The following is a 23,466-nucleotide window of genomic DNA, read 5'->3' as shown; positions in this document are numbered from 1 at the left end:
TGTCTTCACACCACAGCGCCTGGAGACGGGATTAGCATTAGCTATGCTGCTCTCATAGCGTAAACACAAACATACACTGGACACTTCTTTAGGTACACCTGTCACAGCACTTTAATAAGAACATCAGCCTGAACCCAAAATGAACCAAACTGCCACCTTAAAAGCCAAAGTACGTACCGAACCGTCATTACGGGGTACTTTCACACCCCTACTTTTTACTCGGGGTGCCACCATGAGGGAATTATGATGTCATACCGATGTACCTCCTCATAGCTCCGATAACTGATCATTTTAAAAAAACACTCCAATGATGTGAGATTACCTGTACTGTGCAGGTGAGCAAGCCCAGCGCTCCTCTTTTCTCCTGCCTGTGACGCTAACAGCCTGTCATTACCTCCCGTGAGCTCAAATGTAAACTTTCTGGGGAAGACATTTTGTATGCTAGTTGTAGCAAAACAAAGAACTCCATGGAGAACACAAAAAACTTTATCAGCCGCCTGAAACGCCAGCGCCGCCGCCTTTGAAAGAGAAAGAGATGATCATCGACCCAAGAACAAGGGAAAAGGAGCCGCATAGACCCCTGTTTATTGATGAGACTGAGGTGGAGAGGGTGAAAACCTTCAAGTTCCTTGGCACACACATCAGCGAGGACCTCACCTGGTCTCACAACACCCAACAAATTCTGAAGAAGTCCCAAAGGAGACTGTACTTCCTGAGAAGACTGAGGAAATTTGGCATGTCCACCACAATCCTGAGTTGCTTCTACAGATGCACTATCGAAAGTGTCCTTACCGCCTCCATCACTGTTTGGTACGGTAACTGTACAACACGTGATAGGAAGGCACTCCAGCGGGTGATCAAGACCTCACAGAACATTGTTGGGGCAGCCCTCCCCTCACTGCAAGACATTTATAAAACTAGAGTCCTACGCAGAACACACAACCTCATCAAGGACAGCACACATCCACAACACTCATTATTCACACTCCTACCGTCAGGCAGACGCTACAGGAGTTTGAAGTCCAGGACCACAAGGCTGGCAAACAGCTTTTACCCACAGGCCATCAGGCTTCTCAACCAAGCACTCACACACGCCGCACGCAACACACGCACACACTCATAGCACTTTATTTATTTATTTATTTGTATTATTTACTTGTATTAATGTCTCGTCTGTTGTTGTTGCTTAATTTATTGGTATATATGTTTATGTGTTTATGTTTCTTATGTTCTTATTCTTTCATTTGTTTTCTTTCTTTTCTTGGGAGAATGACATGACAATAAAACTCTCTTGAATCTTGAACAGAATAAGATTTTCATTGCATGGTATAACTGCTGTTGTACTATGCACATGACAATAAAACTCTCTTGAATCTTGAATCTTGAATCTTTGAAACATGCAAAACGTTCACCAGAGATCTCCGTGGCGTCACACTGGCTGCTCGGAGCGTGTGCCTGAATACAGTGCACCTTGCTGGGCCACGCCGGGTGGCTCCTCCCCCTCTGTACTCTAGTTAGTAGTGATGTCATCATATTTCAACAGGTACAGTTGGTCAAAACCTAATGTGTTCCAGTCCGTACCTCCTGCTGTGCATCATATTGGTCTTGAGAAGCAGAAAGTTATCGGTATCGGTATGAAAAAGAGATATCGTGCATCAGTAGTTTTTACTGCCACTGCCAAAGCCTCCATTATTCCCAAACATGGCTTCAGCCTTCCGCCTCCTGTCTGGATCCCATCTGACTCGATCCTCCTCCTGTCATTTGCCCCCAAACGCCCCAGGCTCGTCGCATGGCCTGCGGCGCCATCTTGACGCTCGGTGTGGCTTCAACGGCCGCCAGCGGAAGCCTGCGGGCCTCGCGTGCCGGTCTGCATCTTTGGTCATGAGGCTGAGGGCAAAGTGTTTTATTTGCATGATGACGTAAAGTTGAATCATTCGCATGAAGTGTCTGACTGAACAGTAAAACTCATGACTATAGCTTTTTTCATCTTCCTGTCCAATTAAAAGGGCACATCATTATTGTGCATTTCTATCCCCCAAAAAATAACAAAAGTACAATAAAGGATCAAAAGTACAACTTAAACAAAATGTGGACTGAACAGTGATGATGTATTTGAATAAATATTATGGACATAAAGTAGTGCTGTAATATAAAAATAGAATTAAATGGACTTTGCTCACATTTGCCACATGATGTGGTATTCTTTGGATCATCAGCTGTTCAAAAAATAGATGAAATGGTTTTACAGTACTCATTTAACTCGGCTAATTGGTTCCCGAACCGACGAGGATAAGTAGGATTCCTTATTTGTAAATGGAATATTTTTGCAGTTAGAGCACAGAAAACCTATTTTACCATCTTCTAAATACGCTTTTTAACATTCTTAGAGACCTCTAGACATGAAGTAGCACCCCTATAACCACCTTTAAGCTCCTATTCACCAATGTAGCAGACACACTAGGAGAAAATAAGACATCATATCGGCTCACACATGTCAGCATTAGGAGAGTTCCTTGTTGTTCCTTTTTTACTTCTTGTTCTGCAGTGGCTTTTGCCTCATCAGTGTAGCATTACTGACATCTAGTGACCAGTGTACAACACTACATATCTTCACAACATCTTTGCATGTGTCTTCTGAATGCCTTATATTTAGATTTGACTTCATTTAGACATGTTTATGCATGCAAATGCTTCTTTTAGGCAAAAGAACATGAAATGTGCTGAAATATTCTGCGTGATTTGTTTATTCATATTCATTCATTTTTGAAAAACCTGTCATAGAGTGAAGCCTCAAAATGGAAAATGCTGGTGACCTATAACAAGTTAGAGTAAAATGAATGAGTGAGTTTAAGGGTGTCATCTTAAATTACACCTCTAACGTAAAAAAAGAAAGAAAGAAAGAGAAGAAGAAAAAAACGTGTCTTCTAAATGAGCGCAGATGCTTCCAAAAAGGCAGCGTGAAGCGCCACAAGCGGCTGCAGTTTGTTGTTCGGGTCAAAGAAAGTCCTGAAAGACTCGTGTGTTCCGCAGCAGATATGAAGGACGGGTGACTCGTACTCAGGAAATACAACATCAAATAGAGTCTGTCTTTTTTTTTTTTTTCTTTTAGGAGGCGGTACTTTTCTCTAGTTCTGAATGATGGCGGCTGGTCTGACACGTTTAATGATGGCGCTGGTTCTGGTGCGGGTGGTTTGTCCCCACGTTGGCTAATGAAGACCAGCAAGCATGTTGACTGTCATGTGTGGAGCGAGTCATCAATCATTCATCCTGACATTTCCTTTCATCTGATGCCCCTCCGTGTGCACGTGAGTGTGCACGTGTGTGTGTGTGTGTGGGAGAGTGGTGACAGGTGCCCTGCTGCAGCTTTAATGAGTCAAGGTGACGCAGCGGCAGCGACTCTCGCAGTTGTTTGAGAGTAAACAAGTTTGTCATTATACTTTAATAATGATTTGGAGAGCATGAGAAAGTGGAGAGAAAAACACAGGTCTCTCTGACCACACGGTCGTTTATTAGCAAGCATATTTAGCAGCAACAAAAGGAGCAAACTGCTCACTCAGCCAGCGTGAATAAAGCGTAGAGTGGAGTGTAACGTGCATGGCTTCCCAACCAGGAGCTGAGGAGCAGAACAATTAAGAACTGAAGCAGTCTTGTCCAACCTCTGATTGGTGAATTGATTGATTGATGAGGAGGTGTGTCTCAATACTTTTGTCCACACGGTGGATGTCACACAGCACGGAGCCTTCCCGTTATTTCAGCTTAATGAGCCGTCCCATAACCCCTCCATCCATCTATCCATCCTTCCGTCCGTCCATCCGTCCATCCGTCCATCCGTCCATCCATACAACCATCCATACATCCATACAACCATCCATCCATACAACCATCCATACATCCATCCATCCATCCATCCATCCATCCATCCATACATACATCCATCCATCCATCCATCCATCCATACATCCATACAACCATCCATCCATACAACCATCCATACATCCATCCATCCATCCATCCATCCATCCATCCATACATACATCCATCCATCCATCCATCCATCCATCCATCCATACATCCATACAACCATCCATACATACATCCATCCATCCATCCATCCATCCATACAACCATCCATCCATCCATACATCCATCCATACAACCATCTATCCATCCTTCCATCCATCTATCCATCCTTCCGTCCGTCCATCCATCCATCCATCCATCCATCCATCCGTCCATCCATACAACCATCCATACATCCATCCATACAACCATCTATCCATCCTTCTGTCCATCCATCCATCCATCTATCCATCCATCCATCCATCCGTCCATCCATCCATCCATCCATACATCCATCCATCCATACATACATACATACATCCACCCATCCATCTATCCATACATCCATCCATCCATCCATCCATCCATCCATCCATCCATACATACATACATCCATCCATCCATCCATCCATCCATCCATCCATCCATCCATCCATCCATCCATCCATACATACATCCACCCATCCATACATCCATCCATCCATACATCCATCCATCCATCCATCCATCCATCCATCCATCCATCCATACATACATACATCCATCCATCCATCCATCCATCCATACATCCATCCATCCATCCATCCATACAACCATCCATCCATCCATACATCCATCCATACAACCATCTATCCATCCTTCCGTCCATCCATCCATCCATACATCCATCCATCCATCCTTCATCGACCCTTCTGCCCTCCCATGCATCCATCCTTGTATGCATCTGTCCATCCATGCATCCATCCATGTATCCATTTGTCCATCCATCCGTTTCCATCTGTCCATCCATCCATGTATCCATCCATCCATCCATACATCCACCCTTTTGCCCTCTCATGCATCCATCCTTGTATCCATCTGTCCATCCATCCTTGTATCCATCTGTCCATCCATCCGTGTTTCCATCTGTCCATCCATCCATTCATCCGTCCATCAATCAATGGTGGCTCACATGGGGGTGACTTGAAGCTAATGGCTTCATCTCTCCAAGCGTGCTCTTAGCAGTCGTGTTCCAGCAAATTGAAAGTGGCTTTTTTTTTTTTTAACAACTTGATTGATGGGGCGGCGGTCACGCTCGGAATGTACAAGCGGAACGGTGATGGATCCCCGGACGCAATCAGCACTCGTCCGGCGCATTGATCGGCGGTCAGGACCACGTCACTCGCAGCCCCGAGGTCCGACGGTGGAGGGGTCAGTCGAGGAGGCCGGGGGCAGCGGGCGACGCCGCTCGGACGGACGGCGTGCTGGAGAGCGTGAGGGACGTGTCGACAACATTTATCAGGAGTGACGCGGCGTACAAAGCTCTTTGTTGGATTGCTTCAATTAGTTGGAGCTTATTTGCTTCCCTGTAGAATCCTTCACAAGGCCTTTTTTGTTCTTCTTCTTGTGTTAATTAAGACGTGTTTTGCATGCTAGCGCTGTGCCAGGCCACAGCGGAGGAGACAAAAAAACACTCCACTTTCTGCTGCCTTGGAGATGTTCTGTATTTTTCTGAAGAGGGCGTGCACCACCAATGAGCTGTTGACATAGCATGTTTGTTTTACTGCTCCTCACACTAGTTCTCCAAAGAAGGCAGCTTTTGGACTTCGTGGACCACGGAAAGCTTTTTTACTCTTCAAAAAATGAATTGAATCCGTCAGGAAGATTCAGTCTGATTTGGAGCTAATGTTCCTCATAGTTCCTCGTAGATCTATTCCACATCCCAACTGTTGCTATCGTAAAGCTTTTATTAAATGTACACCTAATGTTTCAAGTCACACAGCCTGCAAGTGTAAAAAGAAGTTAAGCTCCATTAGTCAGAAGAAATGAGGAGGTGATTTGCCACAAATGACATTTGTGTAATATTCTTAGCTGTCCTGCAAGTGTAAAAAGAAGTGAAACAGTGAAACAGTGAAAGGTAGAAACAATAAAAGAATCTCAACTGCCTGTGCTTTAAGAAGGGGGAGGGGCCCTCAGTGGGACCCGCTGCTTGTTGAGAACAGCAATATGTGCTTCCACCTTCGAGTCTCCAAAAGTTTCCAATAAAACTAGAAAAAGTCGCTACGAATGTTGACGGGTGTGAATACTAAATATCAGCAAGGTGGAAATACTGATCCCTCCTGCTACGTCTTCTTATTCTCTGGCGAAGCAGGTTCGTATGAGGCGTGTTGATAAGCAGAGCTACGATGGCGTCGACGACAAGTGATATTTAGTCCCAGTATACTGTGATGTGTTTATGATCATCTAGTCGCTCCAAAAAGCCAATAAAAAAGCAAAAGGCCCTGACTGAGAATGAATCCTTCCACGGTCCGTGTGCTCTTTCTACCACAAGTTGCAACTTTAAAGGCGTATTTTTTCCTAAAATGGTCCAATTCCGAATTGTACCACCTCTGGGACTTCAGTAGCAGAGACAGCAAGCCAACGACACAATCATGTAGAACGTGACCTTTCCTTCCCGAATCTTTTGTTTTGAGTCCGCTGGTGCGTGTAGGTAGCGTGTTTTGGTGCTCTTCTTCTTCCAACTCCTTTCCAGACGTGTTTGGACACTTAGGATGATCCTTTTTTTTTTCCCCCTGTCCTGTCCAGCCTTTAAAGCAGATAGAATTGTAGATCTAAATTTAATTGACTTTGATGCTTGTTATAAAGGAAATTTGGAGCGACCGGACCGGAGCAGGAGGGGACAGAGAAGAAGAGAAAAGGAAATGGTGCGGGGATGAGAGGGGGACAAAAAAAAAAAGAGAGACAAGAGACAAGGACAACAGCAGCAACAACAACAATAGTGACAACAACAACAGAACAACAGAAACATACAGAACGACATCAGCAAATAAATGTCTGTGACAACTATAAAGACGAACAAGGACTTAAGGACAAAGGACAAAACAATATCAACAACCACAATGACAATGCTGCATTGAGACAATCACACATAATAGTAGTAATGAAATTCAAGATTCAAGAGAGTTTTATTGTCATGTGCATGGTAAAACAGCAGTTATACCATGCAATGAAAATCTTATTCTGTTCATTCTCCCAAGGAAAAGAAAGAAAAACACAAGAAAGAATAAGAACATAAGAAACATAAACACATATACATAAATACCAAGAAATTAAGCAACAACAGAAGAGACATTAATGCAAGTAAATAATACAAATAAATAAATAAATAAATAAAGTGCTATGAGTGTGTGTTGCGTGTGGCGTGTCTGAGTGCTTCATTGAGAAGCCTGATGGCCTGTGGGTAAAAGCTGTTTGCCAGCCTTGTGGTCCTGGACTTCAAACTCCTGTAGCGTCTGCCTGACGGTAGGAGTGTGAATAATGAGTGTTGTGGATGTGTGCTGTCCTTGATGAGGTTGTGTGTTCTTCGTAGGACTCTAGATGTATAAATGTCTTGCAGTGAGGGGAGGGCTGCCCCAACAATGTTCTGTGAGGTCTTGATCACCCGCTGGAGTGCCTTCCTATCACGTGTTGTACAGTTACCGTACCAAACAGTGATGGAGGCGGTAAGGACACTTTCCATAGTGCATCTGTAGAAGCAACTCAGGATTGTGGTGGACATGCCAAATTTCCTCAGTCTTCTCAGGAAGTACAGTCTCCTTTGGGACTTCTTCAGAATTTGTTGGGTGTTGTGAGACCAGGTGAGGTCCTCGCTGATGTGTGTGCCAAGGAACTTGAAGGTTTTCACCCTCTCCACCTCAGTCTCACCAATAAACAGGGGTCTATGCGGCTCCTTTTCCCTTGTTCTTGGGTCGATGATCATCTCTTTAGTCTTATCTGTATTGAGAAGGAGATTGTTATCACGACACCAAGCTATGAGGTCCGCCACCTCTCTTCTGTATGATGTTTCAACACCACCAGTGATCAGTCCGATGACTGTAGTGTCATCCGCAAATTTAATGATGCTGGTGTTGTTCTGGGAGGCCACGCAATCGTGGGTGAAGAGCGTGTAGAGGAGCGGACTCAGCACACACCCCTGTGGGGTCCCAGTGCTCACAATTCTTGAGCTGGATGTGCGGTTGTGGACTCTGACTGACTGGGGCCTGCCTGTGAGAAAGTTAAACACCCAGTTACAGAGGGAGGGAGACAGGCCAAGTGTGAGGAGCTTATCTGTGAGTTTGTGGGGGCTGACTGTATTAAAAGCGGAGCTATAGTCTATAAATAGCATTCTGACGTATGTGTCCTGGCCCTGTAGGTGAGAAAGGGCTGTGTGGATGGCAGTGTTGACTGCATCATCCGTGGACCGGTTCTGGCGATATGCAAACTGTAGAGGGTCCACAGTTGCCGCCGGGATGCTCTTTTTGATGTGGGTCATGACTATTCTTTCAAAGCACTTCATAACAATAGGAGTGAGTGCTATAGGGCGATAGTCATTCAAGCAGGTCACGTTGCTCTTCTTGGGTACGGGCACTATGGTGGTGGACTTAAAGCAGGTCGGTACAGATGCTTGTGCAAGCGACAGGTTAAATATGTCAGCAAGCACATCAGCTAGCTCTGATGAGCAAACCCGAAGTGCACGTCCTGAGATGTTGTCTGGGCCTGCTGCTTTTCGTGGGTTTGTTTTGTTTAGAACCCTGCGCACATCAGCTGATGTCACCATGAGAGGTGCGTCCTGTGTGCTCCCCAGGTTCAGCCACCCTCTCTGCTCATCAGAAGTTTGGGTGTCAAAGCGGGCATAGAACTCGTTCAGCTCATCTGGAAGTGTGGTTTGGCTGGACGTGGCTACGCTACTCTGCTGTCGATAGTCTGTGATGTGCTGGAGCCCCGCCCACATGCGCCGAGGGTCTGAGGTGGAATAGTAGCCCTCCAGCTTCTGTCTGTACTGTCTTTTGGCCTCCCGTATGGACCTCCTCAGGTCATATCTGGCCTTTTTGTAGTCATCAGCGGTGCCCATGACAAATGCAGTCGAACGAGCACGTAGCTTAGCCCTTACATCACAGTTCATCCACTGTTTTTGGTTAGGGTATTTTCTGTAATACTTGGTGGTGGTAACAGTCTCTATACATGTGCTAATGTAGCCAGTAACAGCAGAAGCATATTCATCCAAATCAACAGTACAATCTTCCCTCCCCGCTGCAGTTTTAAACACATCCCAGTTTGTGCAGCCAAAGCAGTCCTGAAGTACTTGATCAGTTTCTTCATTCCACACTTTAACTGCTGTACTTACAGGGGGAGCTTGTTTGAGAAGTTGTCTGTACGTTGGATAAAGGAATATAGAGATGTGGTCAGCCTTTCCAAAGTGGGGTCTTGGAACAGCCTTCAAAGCACCTTTCATGTTGCTGTATGTAAATATGTAAATATGTAAATGATGAACTATGATAGTGATCACAATGACAATACTGCATTGAAACAGTCACACATAATTGCAGTAATGAAAATGATTATCCATGATAGTGAACAGAATGATAATTACTGTAATGCACATCATTGTAAAAAAAAAAACTATAGTCATACTGCTGATATCACCGTCGCTGTAATAACATAATAACACCCTGGTTAACTCAGTGAGTAATGTGGGGAAGTACGTATGTACTGTGAGTGTGTATATGTACAGGTATCTCTGTATGTGGGGAAGTCTTCATATATATAAAGGTGCAAGAATGTGTGGGCGTGTAATTGTCACTGAGAATGCATGAAAGGAAAGGGGCCGCCTTCCACCTCCCAGAGAGCCCCGCCCCAAATAGCCAGGCCGAGCCCCCGCCGTCAGAAGGCCACCAGGCCCACAGGGGCAGGCAGCACAAAGATCAGTGCCTCAAGAGCCAGCCCAGAGAGCCCTCCCCCCTGGGAAGACCAGCAAGGGGCCGAAGAGAGGTAATCCCAGCCAAGGACAGGGCGCCGGCGGGCCGGAAGACTGCCAACCCCTGAGACCAGCGAAAGATCACACCCCACAAAGGCAGACGAGTACCGGGGGCCACAAACCGGCAGGCCCAGAGACGCCCCCACAACCGGAAAGAAGCCTGCCCGCGCCGGAAGCGCCAATCCCCGCCCCCCCGCCACCCCCACCCCCAGGGAGCGGAGCCCGGCCCGCCCCGGGCCAACCCCCGCCCGACCCCCGACACAGGGCCGCCCCGCCCAGGGATGCAGGAGGCACACCCTCCACCCACCCGGCGGAGGCACGGGCGGCAGAGATGTATCACCCAGCACTCGACCCCACGGAGCAAACCCCTGTATGCCCCCCCAAAAAAAAATAAATAACTAAAATAAATAAATAAATAATGTAAATAAAAGTACACACACGCACACACATACACACTCCAATGCACTCAAGCGCACACACCCAAGCGCGCACACCCACGCACGCACGCACACACACGCGAGCGCACACACTCCGCCCCCCGGAGACTGCAGAACCCGCCCCAAGAGCGCAGAGGCGCCCGCAGCACGTGTCAGTCCAGGGGAAGCACCGCAAGCCGCCCCCCCCGGCGCAAGCCCCGGCATCAACAGGCCCCAGAGGGCCACCCCAGGGAAGGGTAGGCGAACCAGACATAGGCACCCCACAGGCCAGGCCACCCCGGGCAAGCCACCACGACGGCCAGGCCCCCGGCCACACCGCTGACCCTGGCGGGCAGGCGCCGCGGTGCACGAGGCACCCCAATCTAGCCCGCCCCACCCGTGTATGTAATAAGGTGTGATTGTGTCTATAATGCAATTAAAAAAATAAATAAATAAATAAAATAAAATAAAAGCGGGGGCCGCACGGTGGTCTAGTGGTTAGCACGTTGGCCAATACAGGAACAGCCTGGAGATCGAGAAGACCTGGGTTCGATTCTCCCCTGGGCATTTGTGTGTGTGGAGTTTGCATGTTCTCCCCGTGTGCGCGTGGGCACTCCGGCTTCCTCCCACATTCCAAAAACATGCAGGTGAGGTTCATTGGAGACTCTAAATTGTCCATAGGTATGAATGTGAGTGTGAATGGTTGTTTGTCTATATGTGCCCTGCGATTGGCTGGCGACCAGTCCAGGGTGTACCCCGCCTGTCGCCCAAAGTCAGCTGGGATAGGCTCCAGCATGCCCCCGCGACCCTAATGAGGATGAAGCGGTATAGAAAATGGATGGATGGAAATAAAAGCGGACAGCTACGAAAAGCTGGTCTCTGTGTCCCTGATGGGTGTTTCTGTGTGCATGTATATGGGGTGTATGTGGATGATAGCTAATGGTGCAATTAAAATCGGGGGACAGCTGCCGCTCGGAGGGTCCCTCACCTGACCAGCCCCCCCAAACCCTAAGTGTCTACTCCGTGATTAAAACTGGGGGACAACAGATCAGTGGCATGGCAGGAGCAGAGGAGCAGCTCCCCTCCCCAACCACGCCCGACCATAGGCCACCCCCCAAAGTCCTATATATATGTGCAGTAGCACAGGAAGGACGGGGGCCCCACACTCCAACGCCGCCCAAACCGAGCAGGGGGGGGACCAAGGACACATGACCGACCGGCCACCCACCACAGCCCAGGCTCGGACGAGCCACAGGCCGCAGGACCCGGCCCGCCAGGATGCCCAGTCCGGCCCACCCAACCCCCCAGAGGCGATACTCCCAGCGCCCCCCAACACCGGAGCCCCACCGGAGGTAGCGTCCACAGCGCCACCCCCAAACCGCCAAACACCAAGGACCAGCCACACGCCCCAAGGCAGATCCGACCGCCACGGCTGGCAAGGAAGCAATGCCACGACGACCACAAGAGCACCGGACCCCACATAGAGCGGAGCACGGCCACACCCACGAAGCAAGGGACAGAGAAGCAAGCACCGCACGACAGGACCCATGAAAGGAGCGGCCCCCCACCCGGCGCCCAAGCAGATGCCCCCGCCCGCCCCGCCCCCTGCCACGCTGCAGACCGGCCACCACTCCACCCCCCGCCCATCCACCAACACACCAAGGGAGAAACCCCGGAGGGAGAGAGACAACCGCCGGCCAGGAAGCAGAGACCAGCCAGACACCAGCAGGTAGCAGGGACCGCCCACCAGCCCCCCGCCAGCCCCACACCCAAAAGCCCCCGGCCAAAGCCACCCCCCGACCGCCCCACCTCGGAGCAAGCATCCCCTCGCCGATCCCGGCCAGCGCCACGCAGAAGAACACCACGCCGCCCGCCCCCACGCGCACCCACCCGCTCACCCGCCCATGGCCCCCACACCCCCCGCCCACCAAGCCACAGCGGCCCCGTCCCTGAAGGGAGAAAGCAAGGGATCCCCCCTACTACCCCACTTGGGATGATCCTTAATGCAACCTTGTCACGCATGTTTGTAAAAATAAGTAGGGTTACTAGTCCCATCATTATTGGACCGGGAATTATGACATCATACTGATAAATCTTACGTTTTTAAACATTAAAAATAGTTTGGATAATAAAAAAAACAAAACACTCCAATCAGGAGAGATGACTTGAACTGCGCGGGTGAGAAAAGCGACCCATCGTAACTTGCGTCACACCGTGCATGGCATCACGCCGGCTGCTCAGAGCGTGTGCCCGAATACAGTGCACCTACTGGGCCACAGCAGGTGGCTCCTCCCCCTCTATGCTCTGGTTGTCCTGATAGTAGTGATGTCATCATATTTCATGAGAACTAATCAACACATCCTAATTTGTTCCGCCCTCTTGTCTGGTGTCGTTCAGGAGGCCAAGCTGCGTGAGCTGCTGGACGTCAGCACGCTGGCGGGCAAGATGGAGAATCGCATGCTGACGGTGGTGAGCGGCACCGACATGGTGAACATCACCTACCTGAACTTCATGGCCTTCCAGGAGGAGACGGCCAAGGTACGCCCACATGTACAACGGTACACTACCACAGTAAAAGCACCGCGCTGGGATGTTTGTGGGGGTTAGTTTTGCACCCGGGGCCCGCCCCCCAGATGTCAAATGGAATGGACTTTCCCAGCTGACAAGGCTGCAGTGTCTAAATGCATCCTTATTTCAAGCCAGGCCGGTCCGTTAAAATGACTTCATCTTATGACTACATCCTAGGTCGCTATGGTAACTGCAGCGATGCTTTTCTCCTTTTTCCTATTAGTTTCCTGATGATTTGAAAGCTTTTATTACAAGCTCCAATCATTGCATAGAGTAGCTTTAAACACACATCCAACTAAAATTGTAAATCACTCTGAACATCAATGTCCTGGCAGGTCCACTAGTATTACAGACCATAAAATGATACTCTTCTCCTTATACAAGCCAAATGTTTGTCAAAATATCAAATATTGTTGCTTTAAACATGCACTTACATGCAGTTAGGTGACAAAAACACGTGCCCAGGCTGGTCCACCAGTGTGTTAGACTGCAAATGTGAATGATCCTTTGTCGCTATGACAATGACAGACATGCTGTGGCCTTTTTCCAAGTCTGGGTAGCAACCATATGGTTTTGGAGGTCACAATTGTTACATATTATAGCTTTAAGCTTGTAATAGTAGTCCGGTAAAAGGTCATCCGGTAACTACTGCTGGTAATTACTGCTAGTACAAGCAAATGAAAGTGGAGTCCAGGCTGGTCCACCAGTATGTTAGTCTGCAAATGTTAATAAACCTCTGTTGCTATGGCAATGACAGAGATGCTGTCAGGTTTTTTTAAACCTGGGTAGCAATCGTATGATTTTGATTGTTACATATGATGGCTTTAAGCATGTACTAATTAAATACAATTAAAATACAATTAAGTGACATATGGGGAAAAAAATCCACTTTGTTTATTGTCTGTTAAAGGTTGTACAGTAACATTAGCATCATTGCTCACGCTAGCAAATGAAGGAGGTGTCCAGGCTGGTCCACCAGTATTATAGACTGCATTATGAAAAGACCCCAGGTTGCCATGGCAACGGCAAGAGACATCTTCCCTCATTTTTGCGGCCATGTGATTTTGAAGGTCTTAGTGTGAGGTCCAATTGTCACATACAGCTACTTTAATACACCATATATCACGTGTGTTTTATTTCTCGCAGGAATGGGCGGAGGAGCTGTTCAGCCTGGCGTCCAACCTCCTGGTGCAGAACACGTCCAGAGAGGCCTGCCTGGACAAAGCGTACGCCGCCTGCACGCTGTCACGCACAAACACGCACAAGCATAAATAACCAGACACGTATTGACGTTGTCATCCACATCGGACATGGATGTGGCCATGACCCGGTCCATGACCTTTAAAACACTTCTTTGTCATCAGTCAGCGTCCCGCCGCCTGTGTAACAAGTGTTAAGCACCGTTCGATCCCTCTCGGCTGTCTCCGCTCGGCATCCATGTGGAATGACCTTAAATATGAACGCGCCGCCGCAGAGAAGCTCCGATGTGTTTGTTGTTTATCTGCCAGAGCTATCACCTTTCACCCACCCACCGCCTCCCCCCCTCCAGGAGTCAAATTGACTTATGAGCCCATAAAAGCGTCCATGGCCGGCGCAGCGTGCCTGCAGTGGGCTGAAAGGAAGCGAGCGAGCTGGCTGCGTGGTCACGCTGCTCGCTCACAGCAAGGCACTTGTAGCGCACCGCTTGATACAAAATAAAGTGATTTTTTTTTGGAGTCCAAGGAGGCAAACGCCTCTTTTCTCTTTCCTGCTCGCAAACGACATGTATGCTAACAATTAGCCTGTTTTTCTGTGTGCTAGAAGATTCAAGATTCAAGAGTTTTATTGTCATATGCATAGTAAAACAGCAGTTCTACTATGCAATGAAATTCTTATTCTGTTCATTCTCCCAAGAAAAGAAAGAAAACACAAGAAAGAATAAAACATAAGAAACATAAATACCAATAAATTAAGCAACAACAACAGAAGAGACATCAATACAAATAAATAAATAAATAAATAAATAAATAAATAAACCAAAAATAAATAAATAAATAAAGTGCTATGAGTGTGTGCGTGTGTTGCGTGCGGCGTGTGTGAGTGCTTCGTTGAGAAGCCTGATGGCCTGTGGGTAAAAGCTGTTTGCCAGCCTTGTGGTCCTGGACTTCAAACTCCTGTAGCGTCTGCCTGACGGTAGGAGTGTGAATAATGAGTGTTGTGGATGTGTGCTGTCCTTGATGAGGTTGTGTGTTCTTCGTAGGACTCTAGTTTTATAAATGTCTTGCAGTGAGGGGAGGGCTGCCCCAACAATGTTCTGTGAGGTCTTGATCACCCGCTGGAGTGCCTTCCTATCACGTGTTGTACAGTTACCGTACCAAACAGTGATGGAGGCGGTAAGGACACTTTCCATAGTGCATCTGTAGAAGCAACTCAGGATTGTGGTGGACATGCCAAATTTCCTCAGTCTTCTCAGGAAGTACAGTCTCCTTTGGGACTTCTTCAGAATTTGTTGGGTGTTGTGAGACCAGGTGAGGTCCTCGCTGATGTGTGTGCCAAGGAACTTGAAGGTTTTCACCCTCTCCACCTCAGTCTCATCAATAAACAGGGGTCTATGCGGCTCCTTTTCCCTTGTTCTTGGGTCGATGATCATCTCTTTAGTCTTATCTGTATTGAGAAGGAGATTGTTATCACGACACCAAGCTATGAGGTCCGCCACCTCTCTTCTGTATGATGTTTCAACACCACCAGTGATCAGTCCGATGACTGTAGTGTCATCCGCAAATTTAATGATGCTGGTGTTGTTCTGGGAGGCCACGCAATCGTAGGTGAAGAGCGTGTAGAGGAGCGGACTCAGCACACACCCCTGTGGGGTCCCAGTGCTCACAATTTTTGAGCTGGATGTGCGATTGTGGACTCTGACTGACTGGGGCCTGCCTGTTAGGAAGTTAAACACCCAGTTACAGAGGGAGGGTGACAGGCCAAGTGTGAGGAGCTTATCTGTGAGTTTGTGGGGGCTGACTGTATTAAATGCAGAGCTATAGTCTATAAATAGCATTCTGACGTATGTGTCCTGGCCCTGTAGGTGAGAAAGGGCTGTGTGGATGGCAGTGTTGACTGCATCATCCGTGGACCGGTTCTGGCGATATGCAAACTGTAGAGGGTCCACAGTTGCCGCCGGGATGCTCTTTTTGATGTGGGTCATGACTATTCTTTCAAAGCACTTCATAACAATAGGAGTGAGTGCTATAGGGCGATAGTCATTCAAGCAGGTCACGTTGCTCTTCTTGGGTACGGGCACTATGGTGGTGGACTTAAAGCAGGTCGGTACAGATGCTTGTGCAAGCGACAGGTTAAATATGTCAGCAAGCACATCAGCTAGCTCTGATGAGCAAACCCGAAGTGCACGTCCTGAGATGTTGTCTGGGCCTGCTGCTTTTCGTGGGTTTGTTTTGTTTAGAACCCTGCGCACATCAGCTGATGTCACCATGAGAGGTGAGTCCTGTGTGCTCCCCAAGTCCAGCCACCCTCTCTGCTCATCAGGAGTTTGGGTGTCAAAGCGGGCATAGAACTCGTTCAGCTCATCTGGAAGTGTGGTATGGCTGGACGTGGCTACGCTACTCCGCTGTCGATAGTCTGTGATGTGCTGGAGCCCCGCCCACATGCGCCGAGGGTCTGAGGTGGAATAGTAGCCCTCCAGCTTCTGTCTGTACTGTCTTTTGGCCTCCCGTATGGACCTCCTCAGGTCATATCTGGCCTTTTTGTAGTCCTCAGCGGTGCCCATGACAAATGCAGTCGAACGAGCACGTAGCTTAGCCCTTACATCACAGTTCATCAACTGTTTTTGGTTAGGGTATTTTCTGTAATACTTGGTGGTGGTAACAGTCTCTATACATGTGCTAATGTAGCCAGTAACAGCAGAAGCATATTCATCCAAATCAACAGTACAATCTTCCCTCCCCGCTGCAGTTTTAAAAACATCCCAGTTTGTGCAGCCAAAGCAGTCCTGAAGTACTTGATCAGTTTCTTCATTCCATACTTTAACTGCTGTACGTACAGGGGGAGCTTGTTTAAGAAGTTGTCTGTATGTTGGATAAAGGAATATGGAGATGTGGTTGGCCTTTCCAAAGTGGGGTCTTGGAACAGCCTTCAAAGCACCTTTCATGTTGCTGTAGACTTGGTCCAGGATGTTATTTTCCCTCGTGGGAAAGCTCACATGCTGGTAATATTTGGGGAGGACACTTAGAACACTGGAAGGCACTTAGCTGGGTTGACATGTCTTCTGCAAAGCGGAATCAAAGATAACTGTCTGGCATTTTTCTAGCTCATGATGAGTACGAGTTTTTTCAAGTTTTTTCTTCCAAATGTATGACATTATTGTCGTAAATTTATCACTTTATTCTCCAAATGTCAGATTATTTTAATACTCTGTTGTAACAGGCATTACCTGAGACAGCTATGGATATTCTCGTGTGGAGCGCTAGCTAGTGCTGGGATCCGTAGACGAGTTTTTTCTTGTAAATTTGCGACTTTAGCTGCTGCTGATGGTGAAATGCAGACCTTTTTATTTGCCTCGTGAGTTTAGCGCTGTGTATTTAACTGCTGTTTAAATTCCACCACGAGCTAACACTGCTAACGCACTAGGCCTCCTGCATGACATCATTGATAAACACGAGACCAAACACCCAGACGCTGTATTCATTATATCTGGCGATACCATGCACATGACAATAAAAGTCTCTTGAATCTCTTGAATCTCTTGACTTTATTCTTGAAATCTCCGATTATTTTGATACTCCGTCGTAACAGGCATTGCCCGAGACAGCTATGAAAAGGGAGGATTTATGTGACCTTTGGCCTTGTGCAAAGGTTATATTACAACTTTTTCTCTCGTAAATTTACGACTTTATTCTCGATGTGTCAGATTTTTCTTTTCAATGTGAGCCTAATGCTTTGTGGTACTTTATAGATTTTAAAATGTAAAAAATAATTACAAAATAATTATTTGTAGGAAATGTGGGTATTTCATCTAAGATCAAATATATCTCATTTTGGATGTGCAAGTAGTTTCCACATTCCTGTGATGACATAACTGTACGTTTGTGTTGCACCAGAGCATGTTTTAATAGTAATATGAATTGTTGTCATTACGATGAGACATTTAAACACGTTCCTTTTACAACAAGCTGTGTGTTCTATAGCAAATAAATAGTAATAATAATAATAATAGTAGTATATAATAGAAGCAAGAGCAGCACCATTAAGTAGGACACTGCCCCCCCCCACCATTGCACTTAATGCAGGGCATGACCCCCCTCCCTCACATAAAGCTTGCCCCCTATAAGCGTAAGAGCCAGGACAAAGAGGTGGACTCTGTAATGGATATTAATTATTAGCCAGCAGACACTTAAAGCCGGGCTCCTGTTGCAGCTATTTATAGCACAATGTCGGGGTTAGCCTGCATGCTAAGAGCCTGTCATGTTTATGTGCTGTGTGTGCGTGTGTGTGTGTGTGTGCGTGTGTGTGTGCATGCATGCATGCTTTGTTCCACTGGTCACATGACACAACGTCTCATGGCGTGTTTCTCGTGGCGTTGTGCGCAGATACACGCGACTCAAGCTGCAGCTCAACCCTGAAGGTCGCATCCCCGTCAAGAAGTAAGTAACTCCGCCCACTCGCCCCCTCCCGTGCACCCATCCGTCCTCCTCCCGTCCGTTAGTGTTTGAAATATACGGCCGCCCTAAAGTGCAGCAGAGGACGCTGCGGTGAGTAACGCTCTCAAATGAGCCAATTAATCCCAAAGCGAAAATGAAGACTTTATTTAATAAGCAACATTGCAGCTACTGCGCCCGGGGGGAGGCGGGTCTCTTTCACTCCTCGAAGCTCCAAAGACACCCGGCGCCTCCGTGAGAAAACCCTTTCTATGGCATAACAATGCTGTGGGGTACATGAGAAAGTAGAAATGGAAACACAACACAGCAGCAACACAACCAATGTTGTTGGTGGATAATGATGGGGGGGGCTGAGCACGTATGGATCATTTGGGAAAAAAAATAAACATCAGGACGTTGCCTACAGCCACAGCTGCTAGCACCAACATTTTGGGACCCAGTGCTAACTCGAGCCCTGGAAGTTATTTTATTTTGTAGACCACGCACCCGGCGACTACAGGAAACACTGTGGTTCATTAAAAATAAATACATCAGGAGGTTGCCCACAGCCACAGCTATTTAGCAGCAACTTAATTGGAGACCTCGGTGGTGATTTACTTGTGTACCTACAGCCGCAGCTGTTAATGGCACTGTTTATTTTTTACCCAATAAGAGATCCCAAGGGTTGTTGTCTTTCGTAGACCACGCCCCCGGCCACTAAAGGACCCTGAATGGAGGCGTTATAGTTTAAAACGGTCTTGGTTTGAGTCCAAACTGAAGGTGTGTGTTTGTGTGCCTCGCCCCCCCAGCATCTTCAGGATATTCTCGTCCGACAGGAAGCGAGTGGAGACGGCGCTGGAAAACTGCAACCTTCCCTCTGGCAGAGTGAGACTCCTCATTTTCTCTTTTTGGTTGGTTTTTTTTTGCCTCCTTCGCGTGTCCTCAGCATCTCTTCTCCATCCGTCACCCATCAGCAGCCCGATCTCTGATGCACATGCACACGCTGTACGTCTAGGTAGACCCCCCTCATGTGAAACCAGACCAGCCCCCCCCATCCTTTCCCAGAAATAACTGCAGTAGCAGTGACCTCATGGTAGCAAGCGTGCGTGCTTGGACGCCGTTGCAGACACCTCGTAAAAACAAACAAATGAATGGCCTCTTAATACAAACACAACCATCACACACACACACACACACACACACACGTATTTATATATAGCGAGCGCTACATAATTAGCACAAGGAGGCAGAGCAGGAGGAACAAACGTGTTGCGTTATGAGGGTCTGCTGGGATTTGCTGTTGTTCTTGCGGCCTGGTAATTACAGCTAAATAGCACGTCTGTTAATCCCTCACACACACACACGTACACGCACACGCACACCATTCAAAGCATTGATAACAAGTCACTGACCCGGTGCTCATTTAACGCTAACATGGCTTCATATGTGCTGTATGCGTTCCCACCAGCACCCTTTTGTCGCTTCGAATGCAGTTTGGTATCACGTTTCAACACCAAGTTGACCACACCCCACAGGGGGCGCCACCAGCGTCACTGACGGTCATGTTGTCCTCTCCAGAACGACTCCATCCCCCAAGAGGACTTCACCCCGGAGGTCTACAACCTGTTCCTTAGCAACATTTGTCCCAGGCCCGAGCTGGACCACATCTTCAGTGACGTGTAAGAACTGAAGAACCGCGTGATTCTCTTTTCTTTTATTGAGGTCTTTGCAGGAAGCCATCGCCTTGGCAACCCCCGAAAAGGAGCCATTCCCCGTATGGGATGAAAGGCCAAGTCTATTTGGAGAAGACGAGGGTGATTCATTGTCCCGCTTCTGTTTTCATGACTTTTGACTTGCAAGGATTTTGCCGAGGCGGAAACAGAAGGACTATGTTTCCGTTTAAGTGCGTTTGTGCCCGTCTTACGTCTTGTCTTGTGTCCTCCTGCTCAGAGGTGCTAAGAGCCGTCCGTATCTGACCGTGGAGCAGATGACCGAGTTCATCAACAGCAAGCAGCGGGACCCCCGCCTCAACGAGATCCTCTACCCGCCCCTCAAACCGGAGCAGGTCCAGCTGCTGGTGGACAAATATGAACCCAGTGCCACGCTGGCCCAGAACGGTCAGTATTATGCCAATGTCAAAAGTATTGGGACATATTCCCTGTTGGTGTAAAGGCCATGTGTCCCAGTACTTTTGTCCACATAAGAGGGAGGCAGGCGGCTGCCGAGAGTCAGAGTGTTTGGAAAACATGTTTACAAGATGAGCATCAGCAGACATGCGCCCCCGACTGCTAAAAGTGATGCTCCGGTAGGGGTGAGGGTGCGGTTGGGGGGTGCTTTTATGAGCTGCAATGTGATAAGAGCAAACTAGCCCCCCACCCTCCCCAGCAGCGTCGCAGGTTTAAAAATTGAACATGAGAAGTGATGAGCGGGAATAATTCATGAAGAAGTGAACCGGATGAGCTGCGGCGACTTTTGCCGGCCTCCTTTCGTGGGGGCGTGCACAGCAGCTCACGTCAAGGTCAAGTTTTTGGAAAGAAAAAGTTTACAGGACTTTTGTTGCTGCGGGTGAGGACCGCTCATGCTGTCATTATTCACAAAACGTTAGACGGTGCAGGGGGGGCTTTGGAAAGACGCAGTCATCATGGAATACAGCGTTTCTTAATAGCAGATATCATGTTGTGTCTTCTGTGCAACATGATCACGTTTGTGTGTTTTACATGATGTTTGTGTGTTTACATGATGATGATGTTTGTGTGTTTGCATGATGATGATGTTTGTGTGTTTACATGATGTTTGTGTGTTTACATGATGATGATGTTTGTGTGTTTACATGATGATGATGTTTGTGTGTTTACATGATGTTTGTATGTTTACATGATGATGATGTTTGTGTGTTTACATGATGTTTGTGTGTTTACATGATGATGATGTTTGTGTGTTTACATGATGTTTGTATGTTTACATGATGATGATGTTTGTGTGTTTACATGATGTTTGTGTGTTTACATGATGATGATGTTTGTGTGTTTACATGATGATGATGTTTGTGTGTTTACATGATGATGATGTTTGTGTGTTTACATGATGTTTGTGTGTTTACATGATGATGATGTTTGTGTGTTTACATGATGATGATGTTTGTGTGTTTACATGATGTTTGTGTGTTTACATGATGATGATGTTTGTGTGTTTTACATGATGTTTGTGTGCTTTACATGATGATGATGTTTGTGTGTTTACATGATGATGATGTTTGTGTGTTTTACATGATGTTTGTGTGTTTTACATGATGTTTGTGTGTCTAAATGATGATGATGTTTGTGTGTTTACATGATGATGATGTTTGTGTGTCTAAATGATGATGATGTTTGTGTGTGTTTACATGATGATGATGTTTGTGTGTTTACATGATGATGATGTTTGTGTGTTTTACATGATGTTTGTGTGTTTTACATGATGATGATGATGTGTGTGTGTGTTTTGCACGGTGTGTCCGTGTCTGCCCGTGTGCAAGTGTGTCCTTCCCTGTCGTGCTGACAGATTTCCCCGTGTGAAGTATTTATTTTCCCGCAGGAAGTGCCGCCATCTGCTCTGCGAACGGGGTCCGCCACATGCTTCCCCCTCGCACTCCTCCTTTACGCCCACTTTTACTTCCCTCAAGGACACACTCTCATTTGCGTTCCTCTGCTTTTGCATCCCACCTTCATGTCGTGTTTCTTCCTGTCTGATGGAGAAGCTATGTTCATGATTGTGCAGGTGTATCTAATGCGGTGGGCCGTACATACACGACTTTCCTCATAAGCGCCGCCAACCGGCCGCCCTTTGGCCCGCTAGGTCATTTCAAATTGGGCAACACCTTTGCAGCAGGTTCCTAAAAACAGCTCCTGTGCTCCTGTCGTAAATAGAGCCTCTTTGACTCATGTGTTTGCTGTAGGTTCTGAAAAACAGAAGATGACTTCTGTCACATATAGAGGATCTTTGACTAGAATTTTTGGCAGTAAGGCTCATTGACTAATATTTTTGCTGTAAATCCTTAAAAACAGCAGAGCCCTTCTTCCTTAAAAACAACAAGAGTGCTCCTGTCACACATAGAGGATCTTTGACTTATGTTTTTGCTGTAGTTTCTGAAAAACTGGGGAGGGCACCTGTCACAGGATAAGCGGCAAAGAAGGTGGATGGATGGATGGATGGACATCTGTCACATATAGAGGATCTTTGACTAGCGTTTTAGGCAGTAAGTCCTTAAAAACAACAAAGCCCTTCTATCAAAAAAAGAATCTTAGACTCACATTTTTTTCACTGGGTCCTTCAAAACAGCAGAGTGCTCCTGTCACACATAGAGGATCTTTGACTTCTGTTTTTTTTTTTTTTTTTTTTTTTTCACATGTAGAGGATCTTTGACTGGCGTTCTTGCAGTCGGTCTCCTGTAGGAGATAGAAGATGTTGATAGGATGATAGGAGAGGATCTTTGACTCGTGTTGATGACTTGACTGATGACTGTGTTAATGGGTTCTGTGAAGTCTGCGCCCTGCGTTGGCATTCCATGCAAAGGCAGGTTTGGGCCCCAGTTTTGAACATGTGACTCCTGGAACCATTGAGTTGAATATTGTCATGGCGGGTGATGCAAGAAAAACAGCTGGCTTCATTCCGGAGGCGTATTCATCGTTTAAGCATCCTTTCAGTGTCTTTGACGACAAAGCTTGTTAAGATCGGCAGCAGGGCCGCAGACCCCACCAGCGTGGATGCCGGAGTATCGTCTTTATCATCGCTGAGAGACTCTTGTCATTTTATGGGTGATCATTAAAGTCCATACCTGCTCGGTGCTAACGAGTGTTATCTTTTAGCAGCCCCGCATGTCTTCGAAGCATCAACACCCGTGGATCCTCATCTGCCAAATTCCCACCGTGTTAACACCGTTTCTCCTTGTTTGACCTCCCGCTCCTCGTGGGAGCATCGTAGGGGTCCGGAACCCCAACCCCCCAACGTCCGCTCACGGGAGCTGCGATTTCACAGGCGGCAGCCG

The 23,466-nt window shown here is 47.3% G+C and overlaps 1 protein-coding gene across 4 annotated transcripts in view; it reads left to right on the top strand.

Annotated features, from left to right (window-relative positions):
• LOC129172081 (1-phosphatidylinositol 4,5-bisphosphate phosphodiesterase beta-1) overlaps positions 1-23,466 on the top strand; it is a 124,658-nt gene that overhangs the window by 56,111 nt on the left and 45,081 nt on the right. For 2 of the 4 annotated variants that reach the window (XM_054761451.1, XM_054761452.1), the window contains exons 4-9: positions 12,646-12,786; positions 13,963-14,042; positions 18,396-18,449; positions 19,253-19,328; positions 20,022-20,122; positions 20,394-20,560. In XM_054761451.1, the coding sequence (XP_054617426.1) occupies positions 12,646-12,786; positions 13,963-14,042; positions 18,396-18,449; positions 19,253-19,328; positions 20,022-20,122; positions 20,394-20,560 (619 nt within the window). Of the gene's footprint in view, positions 1-3,109; positions 3,306-12,645; positions 12,787-13,962; positions 14,043-18,395; positions 18,450-19,252; positions 19,329-20,021; positions 20,123-20,166; positions 20,258-20,393; positions 20,561-23,466 lie in introns of those variants that run through there. The other 2 variants (XM_054761453.1, XM_054761454.1) reach the window with 2 other exon arrangements.

Source organism: Dunckerocampus dactyliophorus, chromosome 19 (assembly GCF_027744805.1).
Source record: "Dunckerocampus dactyliophorus isolate RoL2022-P2 chromosome 19, RoL_Ddac_1.1, whole genome shotgun sequence".
In the NCBI taxonomy this organism is placed as follows: Eukaryota; Metazoa; Chordata; class Actinopteri; order Syngnathiformes; family Syngnathidae; genus Dunckerocampus; species Dunckerocampus dactyliophorus.
This window is presented reverse-complemented; position numbering and strand designations above follow the sequence as displayed.